Raw genomic sequence first — 19,309 nt, forward strand, 5'->3', positions numbered from 1 at the left:
CCCACAGCTACGTGAATTAATTACCTTGCTGAAGCCCGTCCTCTATTGCCAGTGAACATTCCAGTATGAACTCTCAGGAGTGCATGGCAGTTCCAAAACCCATTTTCAGTCTCAGACAGCAAGAGAAAGCATTTCAGTGGCAGACAAAGTAGGTGCAGGGAGCTGGATTTGTTCTTTGTGCAATACCTTTTATGATGAGGTAACCATCGCTGCAATGACGTCTGTAGAATTTCAGGAAATTACTCCTGATAGATCTCCAAGCTTTCATTCAGTATTCTCATCAATAATGTATCTGCCATGCAAATATTAAGAATAGATGCATCAGAAATAAGTCTTCGGCACTTAAAGGCAAGCAGAGGCACAGCAGCTCTACCATGGGATGGAAAACCTCAAGTACAGAACTCACTTCCCAACAAGCTCATGTACCTGTCGTTGTGGATGTAATAGCAAACCACACAGTCTATCCAACAGCAATTGCCAGCAGTGCAAAGCCTCTTTCCTTCCCCAGCTTTCCAGTTTCAAACCACTCCTCACCTTGTGTCCCAGCCAGCCCAGGTATTCAGTTCTGGTGAGATGCCCAAGCTGAAAAGGGACAAGCCTTGATCAAAGAAACACAACTTCTCTCTCTGTCTAATTTTTGATGTAACTCTCTTCCTATTGCTTCAAGCCTGATGCCTGTAAATTAGCCATGTGACACTCTCCATCCAAATAATGGCACACAAGATTACTTTATACAGAATGAGGAATTTGGGGACAGCCCTCTGGACCTGCTGGACCTGAGTACAGCATTTTGTGCAGGAGAGCAGAAAGGGTGACCTGGTTACCAATTTCCAGCCATATTAAGAATGTACAGGTCCTCATGGAAGTACAGTGAGCTAGCAAACCCCTAGTATTTTTGAGCAGAAAGTGAAATTACACTCTATTTGTAGGCATGCAAGTTAGAAAACATTGGCTGTGTGTCCTTCATTTTCATTTGTGCTTACTTTTTATTGACTGGGGCTGTAGAAAGTGCACAGTAGGACTCAGTGGAGAAGCAAGCAGTATAAGAAACAACCCTGTTTCTTCAGAGTAACTGCAAAAGTCATGAATGTGACTTCTCCCCACCTTCCCAGCATTTCAATTCAAACCATTTGTGTGGTTTGGTACATACAGGGATGCTCAGCCTGCTCCAGGACACCCAGGGTGCCTCAGCTCGTGTGGTGCAGCCCTGTGCAATAACTGCGGCGGGGCTCCTTGGCGCTCTCCTTCCCGCCTGGCATATGATATTTGGCATACAGCATATTTATGACAGAATGTTAGACTGAGGTGAAAATGCAGATCTAATCTTTTCATCTCTCTTCTACACGTCTAAGAAAGCCTGACAGCAGACTCAGCGGAGGCTAGGAAGGGATTCCCCCTGTCTGCATGGCAGATCGCATTGGCTGGATGCATTATACAGGGAGAAGTTTTCTTCCGAGGCAACATTGCCGAAGGCAGGTTACTGGGCTTGATAGATTAAAGACATGAACCAAAACAACAACGCTATGTTCTCATGTTAATTGTCAGGCTGTTCTCAGGCCTGTAGTTTTAAATTTGGCTGAGCTGAGGATCAGTTGAACAGGGCTTGTTTTGTCACATGATTTTTAGTGTTCGCAGTAAGCTGTTAACAAGCTCTGGCAGATTTACGGTCACTAGACACACTTCTGCAAACACATTGTTTATAATTACAGTGAATTCACAGGGCAATGACCACAGAGGGACTGCTTACTATATCTGGCTGTAATGTACATTACCATAAAGCCGTAAGAGAGCGTTCCTGGGCCGGGCTCTCGTGGCAGGCTCCCGCTGAAAGTAGTGGTTAGCTGAGCAGTGAACCTTGAACTGGGGGCACGCCACTGGCAGCTTCCCTATCCACTATGTGGTCTCAAGGAACTATTTCTCAACTGCTGAAAATAGGAACTTGCACTTTAATGTTTAAAGGCAACAAAAAATAGTTATAAGTCAACATCTGCAATTTTTAGGTTGGCATTTTAAGACCTTTCCTGGTACTTATCCATAATACAGATTTATTCTTTTAAAACAAAGATGCTCACAAGCATCAAAATTAATTATTCATGAAGTGACAGTGCTAAATATTATCCATCTCTATGTTTTAAGAAAGATGCTCAAAGTTATAATGTACAAATTTCACAGCAGTACAGAGCTGACAAAAGGAGCATAAATAAAGAATTAGAGGTGACCTCCTAAGTAACTTGCAAGAGTGATACCCATCATCAAACATGCCTGTTCCCTCTCTTGAAAGTCTACCCTATCATCTTGTACTAAAACTTCACTTTTACAAAAAAAAAAAAGAAAAAAAAAATAACCCATTCTCAGGGCTGTAGTTTTTCTTTCAAGTAGGAAATACACTGTAAACTTTTCAATACTGCAGCTACTTCAACAAGCCAAATAAAAAATAAGGAAATTCACTTCAAAGCAGCTTCTTCATTATAATTTGCTACTTTGCATCTGTTTTGTGGCTGATACTATAGCTGCAAAAAAAACTTGACTTGGCAGTTGAAAATTATTTGAAAATATTACTCTATTGCTTCAAACACTAAGTGCATAAGCATACAAACCCCTGAAATAATCAAAGCTACAAGGTATTAGTTATGAAATTTTCTTAGTGTCTCCTGGTCTGTGCTAGAGATAAGAAACAGGAGTGTATATTTAATCTGCCAACTATTACAAATAGATGTGAAGTCATGTTAGAACTGATTTATTTCTAGCAATTATCTCTGAAGAGCAGCTCCAAGATTCTGACCAGCTGCAAACATGGCACCATAGACCCATTTACTTGCACATTGATAAGCCTTAAAAAAAAATTACGCAATAATCCACTGCTAAACAAAACACTTCCCAAGGAGTTAAAAAAACTGTGAATTGTCCATTTAAAGATCAATTTTAAATGGACTCTTATGAGATCAATAAACTGCTGGTCTCTTCTGTATTATGTAAATAGGATAGTAGCATTGTTTGAAAATTAGTTTGTCCTGTCTCCATGTTCAAGCTAACAGAAAAAGTTATTTTACCTATTCTTGTGAAAACAACTGGCTTCTTCTTTTGTAAATTCTGCCAAGCCCTGAAAAAACTGGTTGTGCAAAGCACATTGAGGAGGAAATGCCTTTAAAAACCAAGCAACTGCATAAAGAAAAAAAAAAAAAAGATTATGCGGCTATGGTACTTCAGGCAGTTCTTGCTGAGATTTCCAAAGCTGTCTCCTAAGCCTGGGCTTTATCTTCTCTGCTTTTGAAGGTACTAACTGTGAGGTGGAGATCGACGAGTGCTTGTCCCAGCCTTGCCTGAACGGGGGGACCTGCCACGATTCCCTGGGGAGCTTCTCCTGCTCGTGCTCGCCGGGCTTCCTCGGGGAGCTGTGCGGCACCGACATCGACGAGTGCTCCAGCCAGCCCTGCCTGCACGGGGGACACTGCACGGACGGGGCCAGCGGGTAGGTGTGCCAGCCCCGGCCAGGGCTCAGCCAGGCGTGCCTGGCATGCCTCTGCGGATGGGAACGCTACGGGAGCCTGCCTGGCCCGGCAGCCCATCTCCTTCCACATCCCAGATTTCACTCTTGGTTCTGCACTAATTTCAGTTTCGATTTGAAAACGATCAAAAAATGCCAGTCTGGTGTCAGAGCCAACAACAAAACATTTATGGCAAAGACTGACCAAGAAGTGTATTTTTTGTACTTGTACTTTAAATATTTACAACATGCTGTTTTCCTGGCTGTTGGTACTGTCATTTAGATATTAATTCTCTTTCTAATGCGTACCAAACTTCAGTTTCCAAGAAATATGTGAGATTGTATAAAACTGAATTTGCTGACAACAGCTGCCCACACTGACAGACAGAAGGATTAGAAGAGAGGCAGAGAAAAACTGTAGTGACTGTAACCATAGTAATAGATACCATTAGGAAACGTGTCAGAAGCTTTACAGGTATATAGTACAACAGCTACTTGTTCAAAACAACCTGCGGTCCACGGCCAAAAAAAGTAACAATAGTAATTAAAAAAAATAAAAAAAGAGACTACAAGGCAATGAAAAAGTGAGATTCTCCACCTACTGTTACTGGCCCCACACAGAGGTCCAGTTCTGGCATTCACTCACCAATATTGGATTTTCTGGCTCAGCTCAAGTTTCCCAAACTGAACACACATATATAAGCTCAGTCTGAAAGTTCCCCAGTGCATTCATGCAGGTGCTCCTCTTGCCAGTACAGGATTTGTCCTTAATTGTGTATTTTCCAGTTTTTATAAAGCAGATTTGAAGACTTTGGTGCCCCAAAAATCAGTCTAGAAGTCATGTCAGCAAAAGGTGCGCTTGCCTTGAGTGAGGGGGTAAGAGATCATATTCTGGGAATGAGTTTTTGTGCAGTGTGGTGACATTGCACCAGCCTTGTGGAGCTTCTTTTCAGCAGCACTGAATGGCTGTCAGCAGGACAAAGCAATTTATTATTTCCCAGTGCAGCTAAAGCATGGCAGCAATGAGAGGGGGTCACCTTGGACCTGACTCGCTCAGACCTGTGTGGTAACCTGGAAGCCTTTTGAGGATACATGTGTGAGGTGAGCAACTGGGATGCTCATTCAGGCCAGACTTAATCCTGCTCATTTTTCTCCTGGCTTTTAAATCTGAGGTACATGCAAGACCAATTTTAATTGGCTTGTAATACTGCAGGATATCTGGAGAACAACTGGAGCTCTTTCTGTATTTGTTATGTGATGGAAAGGAATGGATAACAAAGCAATTCAAAACAGAAGGGTGTCCAGCAACTTCCTTTCTTTTGTGCATTTTTGGGGATAAGTGAAGAATTGTGATATTTAAGCAGGAGTTTTTATTTTCTGACTAATCTACAGTACAGCTGAGGCTTTGGTGTCTGCCACCAGCTCTCACAGAAATGTGTACAAGACAATGGATTTAGCACAAAAAGCTGCAAATACAAACATCAAACCACATTCTCCACAAATTTCAGACTGACCTTCCAGTGATGTTTCAAGAATGCAATGAGGTACAAGCTGATCTCTTAAAAAAACAGTTTCACATAAGTAAACATTCTTATTTAAACTCAATAGTTTACAGACTTAGCTGGACTACAAAACCTAGTATGCCTAAGCATAGAGGATATCCTGCATGATCCATGTCTTTTTTCCATAGGAAATATTCCCAGGAGCTCTAATGTCCATAGGAGATACCATAGGAAAGAATGCCTACATGTACTGCTTTCTGCAGATTGTGAGAACATCAAAAAATAAGTTAAAAAAAAATGCTAGGTAGAGTATCTAAATTATCACTCTTACTATGAAAAGCCATCTGCCTGCTCAGCTGAAGCCTGCTCACAAGCAGGGAACCATCCAGAATCCCTGAAGGTCAACAGCAATGTCAAATGCTAAAAGATACCCAAGAAAAAGGCACACAGGTGGGGCTGCACGTTAAGCAGTGAGTTCTGGATATTCCTCCCTGGAGCTCTGGATATTCCTCACGATTCTGAACCAAAGGGGAAAGTAGCTGGGACACAGGCAGAAAAAAAAGCTTTCACCAAAGCTGAACAGCACCCAACTGAAGGTGCATGGGAGAAATGTGTGAAAAACACAGCAGTAGAAGGAGACTTCAGGTTTGAGAACATACCTCAGAATGAAAGTTACTTTTCTGATTCACATCTTCCTCATTACTTTTTATATCTGAAATTCAAATGCCACCTGGTCTAAGTCATCTCTGGTTTTGATTTAGGAATAATCCATACACCAGTAATAAACTGGCTGGCCAGAAGTTTCTGCTTATGCACACACTTAAACAGTGTAGTAAAAAGTTTACACTTTTTGGTCTGTTAGACTGCAGGAGCCAGTTGCTCTCTGATGTTGCTTTATGTTCAACAATTTCACTTTCTCTTCATGCTCCAAGTCTAAGTTTACTCCAAGTCTAAGACTTGGATATTAAGCACAGAAATTATCAAATAGGTATACTTAAATCTTGCTCAGCAAGATGCCCTAGGGATGCAATTGCACAATAAGGGTGTATCTCTTTAATGTAAAAGAAAATAGAAGAAGAAATTTTGATTTCCTGTATTTTTTTAGATCAAGATCATACAAGCCTGCAGAGTTAACTTGTATCTTGCAAAAGTCTGTATTTTCATATGACATGTACATGTTAACTTTATACTTGATTACCAAAGAAAAGGAATGATGCTTTTTATAGCACTCATCTCTCTAGGGAAAAAAAAAAAAGGCAAACGAAACTTCCCAAAGTGCCAAAGACATTACGGATATCTGCACATTGCTAATTTCTATATGTACACTAGTTTGTTACTTATGTTGTAGCCACACTGCTGTCAAAAGGGAGTGTATTACTGTTGATTGGGACTAAGCAAGCAACTGACATTTTTGTTCTAACCTAACAATAAAAGGCTGGTTTGCAGACAAAAAAAAAAAATAATTTAGTTGAGGAAAAAAAAGTATTCCTTATTTTTCTGCCAATGCAATTTATACCAGTCCAAGAGGAAAGGATACTAACACACTTACTTTCTCCTCCCTTTTCATTTTGTGAATAATGTTAATCCTACAAAATAAAATTTTTTAAAAAAGCATTGGAAATGCCACAAACTTTTTTTTTTCTCCCAAAAATTAAAAGAAGAAGAAAAAGAAGAATCAATAATTCTCAGAGCTGTGTCAAAACCAGCCCACAAGCAGTCCTTTTTCCCCAGACAAAACCACATACTTCAGGGAAAAGCTCATTGTTGGTTCCCAACCTCTGCGGTTTCTCCTAAAGCACCAGATGGTGGTCTGAAGCTGGACTTCCCCTGTAAGCTGCAAGCCAAGGCTACACAAGAAGCCTGCGCATATTTGGGAACAAAGCCCAGATCTCTTGACTCCCAGCCTGAGTGAACATTGCATTCTGTGTTGCAGGTACAGCTGCAACTGCACCGGGACTGGATTTATGGGCTCGCACTGCGAGACCCTCACTCCCTTGTGTTGGTCACAGCCGTGCTACAACAACGCCACTTGTGAGGACCATGGTGACAATTACACGTGCCACTGTTGGCCAGGTAAGCTCCAACTTCTCCTATACATGTTCTTTGAGTAGTAGTAGACAGTATTTTTTCCACACACACAGCCCGCCCCCCCCCCCCCCCCCGATATAATGAAAAGTTGAAGCTCCATAACCTCAAAAATCCTCTATGGCCTCATGTTTACATGGGCTTCACTCATCATAAGGCAGAGCCCTTTGGGTAAGCTGCTTGCTTTTTCAGCTGAGAAGTGATTCTCCTGTATAGCAGAAGTGGGCAAGAGAAAAGGCACCAGCATTATGGTGCCAAGATAGGAGATAAGTTAAAGCTAGAAGCCATCCCCAATTACTTAATCCTTCAAACCATGTGACACTTGCATCACTGCTACAGCTGATGCTGGTTTTAGTCTTCATTAACCCAGCCTTTAAAAACTTCTGTCTGGCAGTGGATAGTCAAACTCAAAGCTATGTTCTCTACCAGCTGTTTGCAAACAGGTCCCACACCCCGGTGGGGACACAGACCCTGTGCTCCTGAGAGACCAACAAATCTATCAGCACACAAACTACAAGAAGCCTCTCTAAGGAGTTTGTCTCTGAGCTTACTGAGGATGCGGAGCACAGACAGCACTGCGAGCTCTAAATGCCTCAGTGTTGTTGCACTACACAAGTCTCGGTGCAACAGATAAGGAAAAATTAGGCAGAACCCTTCACATTTATCCAGAATTCAGGGATCACTGTAGCACTTCAACCTCCAGATGAAGCACTTTACAAACACCAAATTATTTATACTCCCTACCCTCCTCCTCCTTCCCACAACCTAAGAGTGCATAACACCACAATGCAGTGCCTTATTACCCACACAAATCTCCACATTACTGCCTAAAAAAGACCCAAAGAAATCTTTTATGGCACAGCTCAGCTCACTGATGTGGAGCAGCCACAGCAATGTCCTGCTGCCCAGCCCTGGCAGGGAGCTGCAAGAGAACGCTCGCAGCTTCACGGAGCTGAGGCAAACTGAAGCTGTGTGCAGCGACTCTTCACAGGGTATAATCTGGGTCTGGAAGAGAAGAACAGCACACGGAATGACAGAACTGCAGAACAGTTTGGGTTGCAAGGGACCTTAAAGACCACCTAGCCTTCCTGCTCCTAAAAAGGCACCTACAGGAAATATGGAGAGGGAAGGGGAAGTGGCTTCAAACTGAGAGTAGGTTTAAATTAGATACTAGGAAAAAATTCTTTACTGTGAGGGTGGTGAGGCCCTGGCACAGGCTGCCCAGAGAAGCTGTGGCCGCCCATCCCTGGCAGTGTTTAAGGCCAGGCTGGCGGGAGCACCCTGGCCTAGCGGGATGAGGGGCTGGAGCCGCAGTGCCACAGCCTGACCTTGTGGCCGTGTCTCCGCAGGCTACGCGGGCCCCCGCTGCGAGGAGGACATCGCCGAGTGCCGCAGCAGCCCCTGCCTCGCCGGCGGCGACTGCCTGGAGCGCTCCTGGGCCGGCCTCTACGGGCTCGTCCCGGGGCTGCCGCCGGCCTTCCGCTACGACCGGGCCGAGGGCTACATCTGCCGCTGCCCGCCGGGCCTCGCCGGTAAGGGCCGGGACCGGGACCGGGACCGGGGGGGGCCCGCCGGGCAGGGCCGGGCCGGGCCCCGCGGAGCGGCACCGCTCCACCGCCCGCGGGAAAACAACCAGCACAGCTCTGTCCTTAGAGTGCAAAAAGAGTCGAATGTACAGCTGGCCGTGATCCTGACAGAGATGCGTCCAGAGCTGCATTTATTCCGTAGCCAGCGCTATTTAGCACAGCCGCAAACCGCTCGGGTTTGGACTGTGTGCTGCTGGGGCTACGGTACTGTTCTAACTCCAGCCGCTTGTTCCTTCTGAAGGAAAAAAATAATTAATAGCTATACTAATTTATCCAGCCTTCAATTTCTCATTCCATTCATCTCCCGAGAAGTTTGTAAATTTCATGTCACGTGAAATGTGTGACTGCTGTCTCCAACATAACACGTACAAAAGCTTACGGAAACCACAGCTTTCGCTCTGAATCCTCTACTTATTTTCCTTCAAAGTGGCATCGAGACTTGTTTTTGTTCCAGCCCTTCCCCTTAACTGTCCTTCCCTATCCTGTCACTAAGTGTTGCTGTTGTTCTTTTGTTCTGCTAAGAGACCACAGTCTGAGGCTTCTACCCTGGCTTTCAGTCTCCCAGGCTGTCCCAGGCACCCTCACCTCTTCACATGCCGCTGCTTTCTCTTCAGCTCCTGTCAGGGATGGCCAGACCTCCAGTTTCTTCTCCTTCTGTCTTGTCCTAATGTGGAAAATTCTAAGCTCTGTGAGAGAAACAGAAAGGCCCGTTTTGTTGATTAACCATCCTTTGTCCTCTCATTTCCTGATTAATTGCCTTCACCTGGCTTGTTTGCCTGATTTGGGTCATGATTCTATGGGTTTTGTTCATACAGAGGACTTACTCCCAGTCTGAAACTCTTAACTGGTCTGAAAAAAGTGTGTCAGAATGTATGTAAATATATAAATCTTGAATCAATTTTTCAATCTATAATCTCACCATTCACAATGCAGGACTCTCCAAAGCATGAGGGAGCAAAAGCATTGTAGACCCTGACATTTCTACTGACTCAGTATGCAAATTAAATTACATTAAAAAAAAAAAAAGTAAGTTTAGTTACATACATACATACCTGTTGGATAATATCTATATTGGATAATATCTATATAGCAATAATGAGAAGAAAACCCCAAAGCAGTTATTCTTACTAAACAGTTTGCCCACACTTTGACAGGAAGACCATAATCTTTAACAGATACTTTTTGGCAGTAGCACTGCCCATTTCTCTCTGGTCTTTCCCCTTCTCCCATGTAGCTTGAAAATCAGAAGTGCTTAAAATGAGCCTCAGCCTCCTTGCATGTCAAAAGCTTCAGCACAAAAAGCCTTTAGGCAGGACTGGAAGTGTTCACCTCCGATCTGGACAAGCAATTTCTCCAGTTATAGCCAAATAATAAATAAGCCCCTAGTTTTAAATTAGAATTAGAGAAGATTTAAGATTAGATTTGATAGCAGTAGTGTGATTCAAGGCAGCAGGTGAGTCCTTGGTCAGGACCATTTACTGTATGGTGCTTATCTAATGGAGATTAACTAACAGCCACCTGCAGAAAAGGTCAGATCCTTTCATCTGGATAACATCATATTTCACTGACACCCCAAATTCTATGTTTCTGCAGCTATAACTCAGGAGTTTTTCCAGCCTTAACACCTGAATTGTTGTATGTGCTTCAGATATAACTCCTCAGATTCTTATTGCAACAGGACAGAGATTTTATTGAATAAACTGCATTTGTTTTATTATATCTCTATCCTCAGTAAAGCATTCATAATAACTATAATTATTTAATTTAATTATAATCATACTTCACCAAAGCAGGTTATATGCATAAATAGTAATCCACATACCCAAGGGCCTGATCCAAAAGCCATTGAAATAAGTGGAAAGATCTAATCTAATGCTGTATTGACAACTGAGGATTCTTGTCAATACGTAACAAGCATCTTTGAACTTACCGGATAAGATTTCAAACAAATTAGTATAACTGAACTGAAAAACTGAGAATATCCACCTTTTGGACTACAGTTTTAAATCTAAGGGCAGGAGATAATGGAACTTAAACACATGTTTAGGTCAGGATAAAATATTTTCCTCAGAAACTGGAGAAAGGAATAAATATTACCGGGCAGTATCTTGTTACAGATAGTGATTTTTCAGGTGACTTGAAAAATAGTCAGTAGTCCTACTGAAAGTCTTAAAAGGATCAAATCTACAATCAAAATTATTTAGACAATTTGATTCTTAAATGTATAAATCCCAGTCTGGAGACTTTTCCCAGCTAGAAACTCTTTGAGGACACTAGATATTCCTTAGCCAGATCTAAGAAAATTTTAGCACAGGTTCTACAAAGGGTTAAACTTCTTTTAAATCAGTGTTTGTGGATACTCAGATTTCAAGAGGTCTCAGTACTTCTGCAGTAGCAAGCCCTAGCTTTTTTTAGATTACCTTGGCATGCTGGCCCCCTAGCACAACAGTACTTTTAATAAATTGGGCTTTCATTTAAAGGTCTTGTGATTTGTTGCTGCGAGGTAAAGGCAATAGTTACCCTAGAACTGTGTCCTTTCATACTGTGGATATATTGTATTGCTCTAGCACTGCACCTTTGTTAAAAAGGCTGTTATTTGAAAGGTTAAACTTTACACTCCGCTCATGAAAACCTGTGAGAAAGGAGAAAGGCAGAGCTATGGATTTGGTAGTGACTCATTTCACCAGGTTGTAATAAACTTAACACCATGTCAAAATTAGAGAGCTCCTGAACTTGCAAGGTCCACCAAGTGACACATTCCAGAGTGGAGCGGAGCCCAAGGAGCAGGGAGTGTGCCAGGCAGGCAGGTCCTGGTCCTGTGCCTAAAAATCTGTGCTGGGGGACAGTGCTGGGAGCAGGGATGAAGTGCATGCATTTTTCTTTAGCTTGGTGAGGAGGAGAGCAGCAGAGCCCAAAGAGCAGGGAGTGTGCCAGGCAGGCAGGTCCTGGTCCTGTGCCTAAAAATCTGTGCTGGGGGACAGTGCTGGGAGCAGGGATGGGAACAGGGATGAAGTGCATGCATTTTCCTTCAGCTCGGTGAGGAGGAGAGCAGCAGAGCCCATCCCCTGGCTGCAGGCAGGGTGCCTGCTGTCACACACGAGTGCTGGCTGCTGAGGGCCTGGCCATGCTGCTGGCTTGTTATCTGCTGTGTGCCAGCTGTGCCACCAGTGCTGCTGCTTGCTTTGGCACCAGGAATTCCTAAATGGTTTTTGGCCTTTTCGTTTGTCTTGTTTTCTGTTTTTCCCTTTTAAATTTCCTTGGCCCTTTTCCCAGCCTGTTGGACTACTGCAAGAGAAATGATATGATCAGACTGGTGTCGTATGCATATTGAATTCCTGCCATATGCATGGGGGAAAGAAACTGTCTCCCAGAGCCAGAAGATGAGGCAGATAAATGGCCAGTATGGGAGAGTGCTGAACACTCAGCTAAGTAAAGAGAACCTCAAGCCAGACACTGAACTGGGAACATCATGGCACCAGTTCTTAGAAACTGAATTATTTGGGCTCTCGTTCTGCACTTAGGGCAGGGTGACAGAACCACAGAGCACACAGAGCTTCCATCTCCCTGCATGTCTGTAGGTGCTGCTGTGGCCAGAGCACCACCAGACAGCAGGGCAGACTGAGCCAGCCATCCTCCTCTCCCCTGCCTCTGACAGTGTGGGACAGACATAAATATTATTTATGGGTAGTGGGTAGGACCATAGGCACATTACCACTCACTTGGGACACTCAGAGTACATGCATATATTCTTATAACTATAAAAATAATTATGCATTTTCTTTATTTTTTAAACCTTAACCATCAACATAATAATCACACAGCTGCCATCCTCAGCTATATAAAGCTTATATGACTTACAAAAATTAAATCAAGGAGATGAATAATAAAGATTTCATCTCCAAAATCCAAATGTTATATTTTCATTTATTTCTTTATCTGTCCTTCAGCTGTTCACACCATGGTAGTCAATCATTCCTCCATTATACCAGGTTAATTCATTTTATGCCCTGGCCTGTCATCACAGTTTAAAAGGTTATTTTCTCTTGATTCCAAGACTTCAGAATAAGAAAAAGTTGATCACGGAAAGAATGAGGATAAAAAAGGAGAAAATACAGAGAGAAAAAGCAATTTCCAAGTTAAGCTTTCAAGAGCATCACTCCTCTTTTCAGTGGGACTCAGGCCTCTCCCTCAGGGAAGAGAGGCACTCAAAATTAACAGGTCCAGAGGTACTGTTGGCTAATTATTATTCCCATATGAGCGGTTTCAAGAAAGAAAATGTCAATACTGTGAAATATCCAACAAAAGTAGCTGGTTTAAGGAAAAATTCCAAGTACATTTGTGTGTACTACACAGATGAATTGCTGAAAAAATAGAATTAGGGCTTGAGATCTCTCTTTTTCTCTGGACTACTTACCACTGTGGAACCACAGAGAGGCTGCAATTGGCATGCAAACACATTTCTTCACTGCCCAAACTGCATTGACAGTCAGTATAGGATCCCTTTTCCACTGTTGGACTGCTGTGAAATGTTCCCTTACAAAACCAGCTCGGTGGTGTCGGGCAGATGTGCAGCCCAACATGAAAAATGTGGCTGTTCTCTGAGTGTGGCAGTCACTGCTTTCCTGGAGAGATTCCGACAGCGCTGCCCCATCTCTGTGGGGAATAGTGGACTCTCTGTCCCAGCCCCTGTGATCTCCACGTGTCCCTGGGTTCAAAAGCACAGAGGAAGGAGGAGGAGCAGCTCCTGTCCCTGCTCCCAGCCAGTCTCCAGGGGCTCCAGCATTCCATGGGCAGCGTGGGCATGGGCTGGACCAACACAGGATGCCCTCAGGGCCTGGCAGGCACCCACTGCCTGTAAAAACTCTACACCAAACAGACAATTAGCACTTTAAAGTAATTTTGCAACTCTGCTAAAGTCTCTGATCTTGAAAGAGCATTTGGACAAGCTTTTAACGATTCTAGGCACTAATACTATTTAACATTTCTTCAGTTAGGAGCATCCTGGTAAAGAGATGTTCACATTTTCAGAACCGATTCCTTCTCAGTTGGCTCCTCTATTTCTGCCACAGAGTTCTTCCTTCTTCCCTTTTTTTCTAATTTTTGGAAACGATCAGAATATTCTCTTCAAAAGACAAAGTGTGTCTTTTACCACTGGTCTGTGGTCTGTTCCAGGGGGCAGCAAATGCTTTCAGGCCCCAAGAGTGAGGCATGATCCTCAGCTTCTTCTTGTCTCTTCATTCACAATCAAACTGCTTTCTTTGCAATAAGCACTAATGATTTGTTACGTGCTTAGCTCCCAGACCAAGCACACTGTTAGTGATCACAGTGTGATTACCCTTTCTGGATAGTTCTCCAGAAGGAGAGCCGAGGCTGAGCTCACAATTCACACACTCTGTAAGGTAATGGCCGTGCAAGGGCAGCAATACCTCAGAACATTGTGGGCAGCACTGAAATTGGGTTGTAGCTGGAAGAATTTATGGATCTGTCATTCCTTTATCAGTTACCATTAGAGAACTAGTGGGACATTTCAATTTCATTTCTACTGCAGCTAGTGTTCCTCTTGAACAATTTTAAGAAATACCATTTAGTAAAAGAAAGTGTAATTTTTACATTCTTTCACCATATAAATCACCACAGCAACTAAGACTGACTTGTGTTTTTCATGACAGCTCTTTCCTTAACAGCCCATATCTTGAGACACTTTATGAAAGCCTAATAGCTTTTTTTTTTTTGGTAAAAATTAATCTTCCTATTACTTAACTTGTCCCCTCCATGGCAGCAGACTCTGAGAGCGACTGCTTGAAGGCATTGACTCTGCCTGTAGTAGTTACCTAGTGTTTACCACTGGTTAAAAAATCCTGATTTGGTGGAAGACACTTCAGAAAAGAGTAGCATATGTTCCTAAGTGTTATTAATAACACCTGAAAATATTTCTGTGATTACAGTATTCTGCAGCTTGGGTTTCACTCACTAGAATTTGAATGTTTGGGTATTATCTGCACTTCAGAAAAATAGAATAAGGTCCAATAGGATCATAATGAATGACATTACTTTGATGAATAGTGAATCTCACAGCTCATGAAGGATGTGTTTGTACATCATTATCAGATCCACTTACCCCAATTAATGTGCTCCAAGTAGAGACTGAAATAGTTTCAGATCCTAGAAACAAAATATGCACCTAGCATGGCCACTGACTATGCAGAGGACTCCTTGTAGTGAAATAAAATTTGGCTTTATTGAGAATTTCAGCTTGTCCCTGTTATTTCTGTTATACAAGGGAATTTTTTGAGAGAAAAGTGTTTTTACTGGTAATGCTGCACTGTTAAAATTTAGCAAAAGCTGAACCATGATCATTAGGAAATGAGCTCTCAAGCTTTTTATGACAACTCTTTACAGAATTCATTCCCAAACCTGGCTTTTAGCACTGGGAGTGATATTTAGAACCCTGATATACCTATGTATATTTTTTAATGAGAAATATGTATTACAATGTCTCTCCTTTTTGCAAGCTGCAACTAGGAATGCAAAGACATGTCTGCCATCACTTCTGCATTATTCAGCACCAAAGGAGTGCACAAAGGTCAGATGCTTTGGGGTTTTTTTTTTAGTTAGAAATATATGATATTCAAACATTAGGAAGCATCTACCATTATTATTTTCAGAACATGTATAGAGTTTTATGCTTTTAAATTTGACAGCTGACCCATCATTACTACGATCTATTTTCTCTAGTTGCACTGATATGTTAAGTTGTATAATGCAGTCCAGTGTGATTGACAGAGCCTGGAAGCAGTGGATATTTTGAATCTGGCACATCTCTCTGTGTTAAACAGTGTTGCACATAAACACTTTTTAGCATGAAAAGCTTTTTCCTTGAAGGGAAGGAGGAGGGGATGAATGGCTTTTAATCCATAAACTCCCAGATCTTGCAGCACACAGACAGATAATGTCCTTAGATTTAATGAATTCATGTGTCCAGTACCTGGAAGAAAATGCTTTAAAAAATAATTAAAAATAAGGCAGTTGGATATTGTTTGGCATCAGGAATAATGCTTTTTAAGCACCTGTTATTTTACTGACATTCATTCTTGGTGGGTCATTCCATCGTATGATTGACTACTTGTTAAATCAAGTCTATCCAGTAAGAATTTTCCTCCTGGGGCCTTCTTCAAGCACTGCCTACTTACCTTTTTGATTTCTTTCTTAAATCTCTGGATAAACCTTTCCTAGCCTTTTTAATTGGCATAACTCATGTATTTATAGCCTCTCTACAATCCAATTTTGCCACCTCTTGACTAAGCTTATGAGCCTACTCAGTTCTGTCTTCCTATATTGAAGAATCTCTCTGGCCTTTTAATTTCTTTCTTGGTTTTTCCCCAGCCCAGCAGTGTTACACATCTGATGGCACAGGCTACCACTAATGAGAGTTGAGTTTAAAGTGTGGTCTAAGTGATAGCCATGCACAAACCTGTGTGAAATCAAAGGTACTGCACACACCTGACAGCAGAACTTTGCTCGTCTCCTTCAGAATTGGATTGTCCATCTCAGGAGTTACTTTACAGCATATGCTTTTTAGCACTGCTTTGTGTAAGACTGCATTGTTCTGCTTCAGTTACAGGCAAATTGCAAAGTTAAGCAGATGCACAACTTTTGCTCAAACAGAAAGGAACTTTATTTAAATCTACACATCCAGCTTTCACTGCTCTGGAAAAAGTGCTTGGCAAGCAGACAGGAAAAAGAAGACCTGTGCTATAGGACTAATATGTTTTACTTTCTCAATACTTTTTAATTTATGGCATATTTAAGGTCAAATGTCAAGTGATAAACAAAATGACCTGATTTAATAGTTCAGTGTTTTGTTCAACAGATGATTTCAAAACAAGCCTTAATAACGTCACCGTTGTGAACTCCATTAAAATTTAGTTTATTGGAAATACACTAAATTATACAGCCAAACATTTAAGAGGCATTACTTCTCTTTCCCTACATAACAGAGGAACTCCTCATGAGTAGCATGGGAAAAGCTGGTAGAGTTCAGTCAGGAAAAAGCACATAGGCTGGTACATGAACCATGAACATATAGAATAAATGTGTTTTCACATATATGTCCTTCCTAATACATAAAGAAATGCACACATGTGTAAACACATACATAACAGCTAATTCAGAGTACTTTATTCCTCTGCTTATAGAAAGCCTTACTAGTTAAAAAGGTCCCCGATTTTCATTTTTTGCTATTTTGAAGGGCACAGCTTTCTGGCTGGATTTTTTTTTTTGAGGTGGGAATCAAGGATTTGTCTTCATTCCTTTCTGCAAAATGCATGATCTTTGCATGCCAAACCTGCAAATGCTTATTATGTTGACAATATTGACCTACATTGAGATAAAAAATTAAAGTATGCAGGCTGCTGTTAAACTGCTATAATATAAATGGTATAATGCCATTCATCACTTTGTTTACAAACGAAAGGTTTTACACAGCTTAGCATAACCTTGTATTACCTTGCTAAAAAAGTATCAGCTGCTGGGAAAACATGCAATTTGTTAGGATTGGAATCAGCACTTTTGTATCATCAGAGCTCTGAGAACCAGGTCTCTGTACCTGTGAGCCAGCAGAGGGAGCGAGGAATGCTGTCCATGTCCAGTGTCTGTGAGACATTCCCGAGCTCTGGCTAGAGCTGCTGTGCCAGGGCTGTCCTTGCAGCCTGCTCTGGGAGCTGCTGCTTCCCAAGGACTTTGTGATGAGCCCTGTTTGCTAGTCCATATTCTTAGTGGCAGTTTTCAGCTTTTTCACCACGCAGTTTGGTTAGCAGGATCTTCTGTGGGAAGCTCAGGTCTGCAGCCGGACATGCAGAGTCCACCCAGGGCTGTAAAAGCTGTGGAGAAAGCAAGCACCATAGTTTTGAGTAGAAAAGAGTAATTTGGTGATCCAAACAGGACTATTCCTAGTTAAAATTTTGTAGCACATTGTGGGCTTGGCTTTCACACAAGAACAACAAATTAAGAATTTTACTAATTATGTCCTGCTCACAGACTATTCACTGAAGGGAAGCAACCACAAAGAATTTTGCACCCCTTCTTGACAAAAGAAAAACCCCAGGAATTGTGCAAAATGTTCATGTTTTCCTCTTTGTACTTAAAATATCAGCAAAGGACTATTTCAGACCCTTACATAAGGTTCCCATAATGCCAGTGGCAGGAATGACATCAGTTTTTAAAGCATAAAAGGCACCTCATCTAGGCTCAGAAATGTCAGTAGTAATTACAAACTTTGTTTTCAAGTATAATCAATTCTTTATTTATGGTGTGAAATGTTTTTTACCCTTTTGAACTTTCACCATTCTAAGCCAAGCAATATTGTTGGCATGTTCCTTTAAAAATAATTGCTTCTGGACTGAGAAATTGAATGTCAAGTTCCAAGTTGATGTAAATTAAATGGGTTGCATTAATAGTCTGGCCCGTGGTAGGAGTGAGTGTTTCGATTCTGGGTTTGACTTCAGGACATGACCTCTTGATCACACAGGTCAGCACAGATGGGAAATATTGAAGAGGTACCCCAGGTTGACATGGGGAAGAAAGTGTCTAGAGCTGATGTATCACAAACTGTCTGATCCATTAAACAGAAGCAATGTCAGGCTCCTCAGAGAATAAAGCTCAGTTGTCATAGGTCATTACGCTCTTCAAAAAAAGAGTTGGAAGGAAAATCACGATGATGGAAATCCTCAGGGCTGTCATGTACACATAATCTTCTAAACCTTCCTGGATTAACACTGCCAAGCCTGTGTACAGGGGAATGGAGTAAGGAACCCTAATATTAACTCTTAACTTCTACAGTGTGATTATGTGTCAGATTTACCACCTGTGGTTGTTAAAAAGAATTTTTTTACTAGATGCAGCATTTTGAAATGGAAAGCAGGACATCTATACAGCTGAGAGTCACACTTAATGTGAGCATGTCTTGAGAAGAGTTCCATCCATGAGAAGGAACCAAAGAGAAGGAACAGGCAAATTGGGGTGAAGTTTTTATATTATATTTTAATTGAAGGCTATCTCCTGCCTTTAAAACTGGCTTTCCTTTCAACCTCTGAGCAACCCCAGCTCTCAGTCTCTCCTCCTGACAGATTTTCCAGTTCCTCAACCCCTTCAGGGCCCTTGGCCAGACCTGCCCTCTTGTCACTGCTCCTTCTTTGTACCTGGGGAGAGCAGAGCTGGGCTTGGCAGGGTCTCCCTGGTGCTGAGCAGAGATGAAGTCACCTCCCTTCACCTGGTGGCAGCACAATTCCCAGCACAGACCAGGAATGTGTTGGTCCTCTCTGCTGCCAGGCTCACATCTGCCTCATGCCCAGCCTGCTCAGAGCATGGCAGAGCTGCTTTCCTGCCAGCTGGCCACAGCTTCTTCTGCTGGATGGGCTTGGAGGGTGAATCCCTTTGAAGAATTCCATGTCCTTCCTGAAGATTACCTGTCTCCCCAGCACAAACTCTCAGGTGCATAAAGAACTCTTTCTAATTTTGTATCCACAAATGTACACAGATATATATATAGATATATAGATATAGATATGCGTGTGTGTGTGTGTGTATATATATATATACACAGTTCCCATTTCAATTATTAATAAATAAAAAGATTGCTTTAATGCTTTTGGTGG

The 19,309-nt window shown here is 42.1% G+C and overlaps 1 protein-coding gene across 1 annotated transcript in view; it reads left to right on the forward strand.

Annotated features, from left to right (window-relative positions):
- Positions 1-19,309, forward strand: part of CRB1 (crumbs cell polarity complex component 1) — a 95,900-nt gene that overhangs the window by 30,162 nt on the left and 46,429 nt on the right. Inside the window, exons 3-5 of the mRNA XM_064427918.1 lie at positions 3,274-3,469; positions 6,920-7,059; positions 8,421-8,603. Of these exons, the coding sequence (XP_064283988.1) occupies positions 3,274-3,469; positions 6,920-7,059; positions 8,421-8,603 (519 nt within the window). The remainder of the gene's footprint in view (positions 1-3,273; positions 3,470-6,919; positions 7,060-8,420; positions 8,604-19,309) is intronic.

Source organism: Passer domesticus, chromosome 7 (genome assembly GCF_036417665.1).
Source record: "Passer domesticus isolate bPasDom1 chromosome 7, bPasDom1.hap1, whole genome shotgun sequence".
Lineage (NCBI taxonomy): Eukaryota > Metazoa > Chordata > Aves > Passeriformes > Passeridae > Passer > Passer domesticus.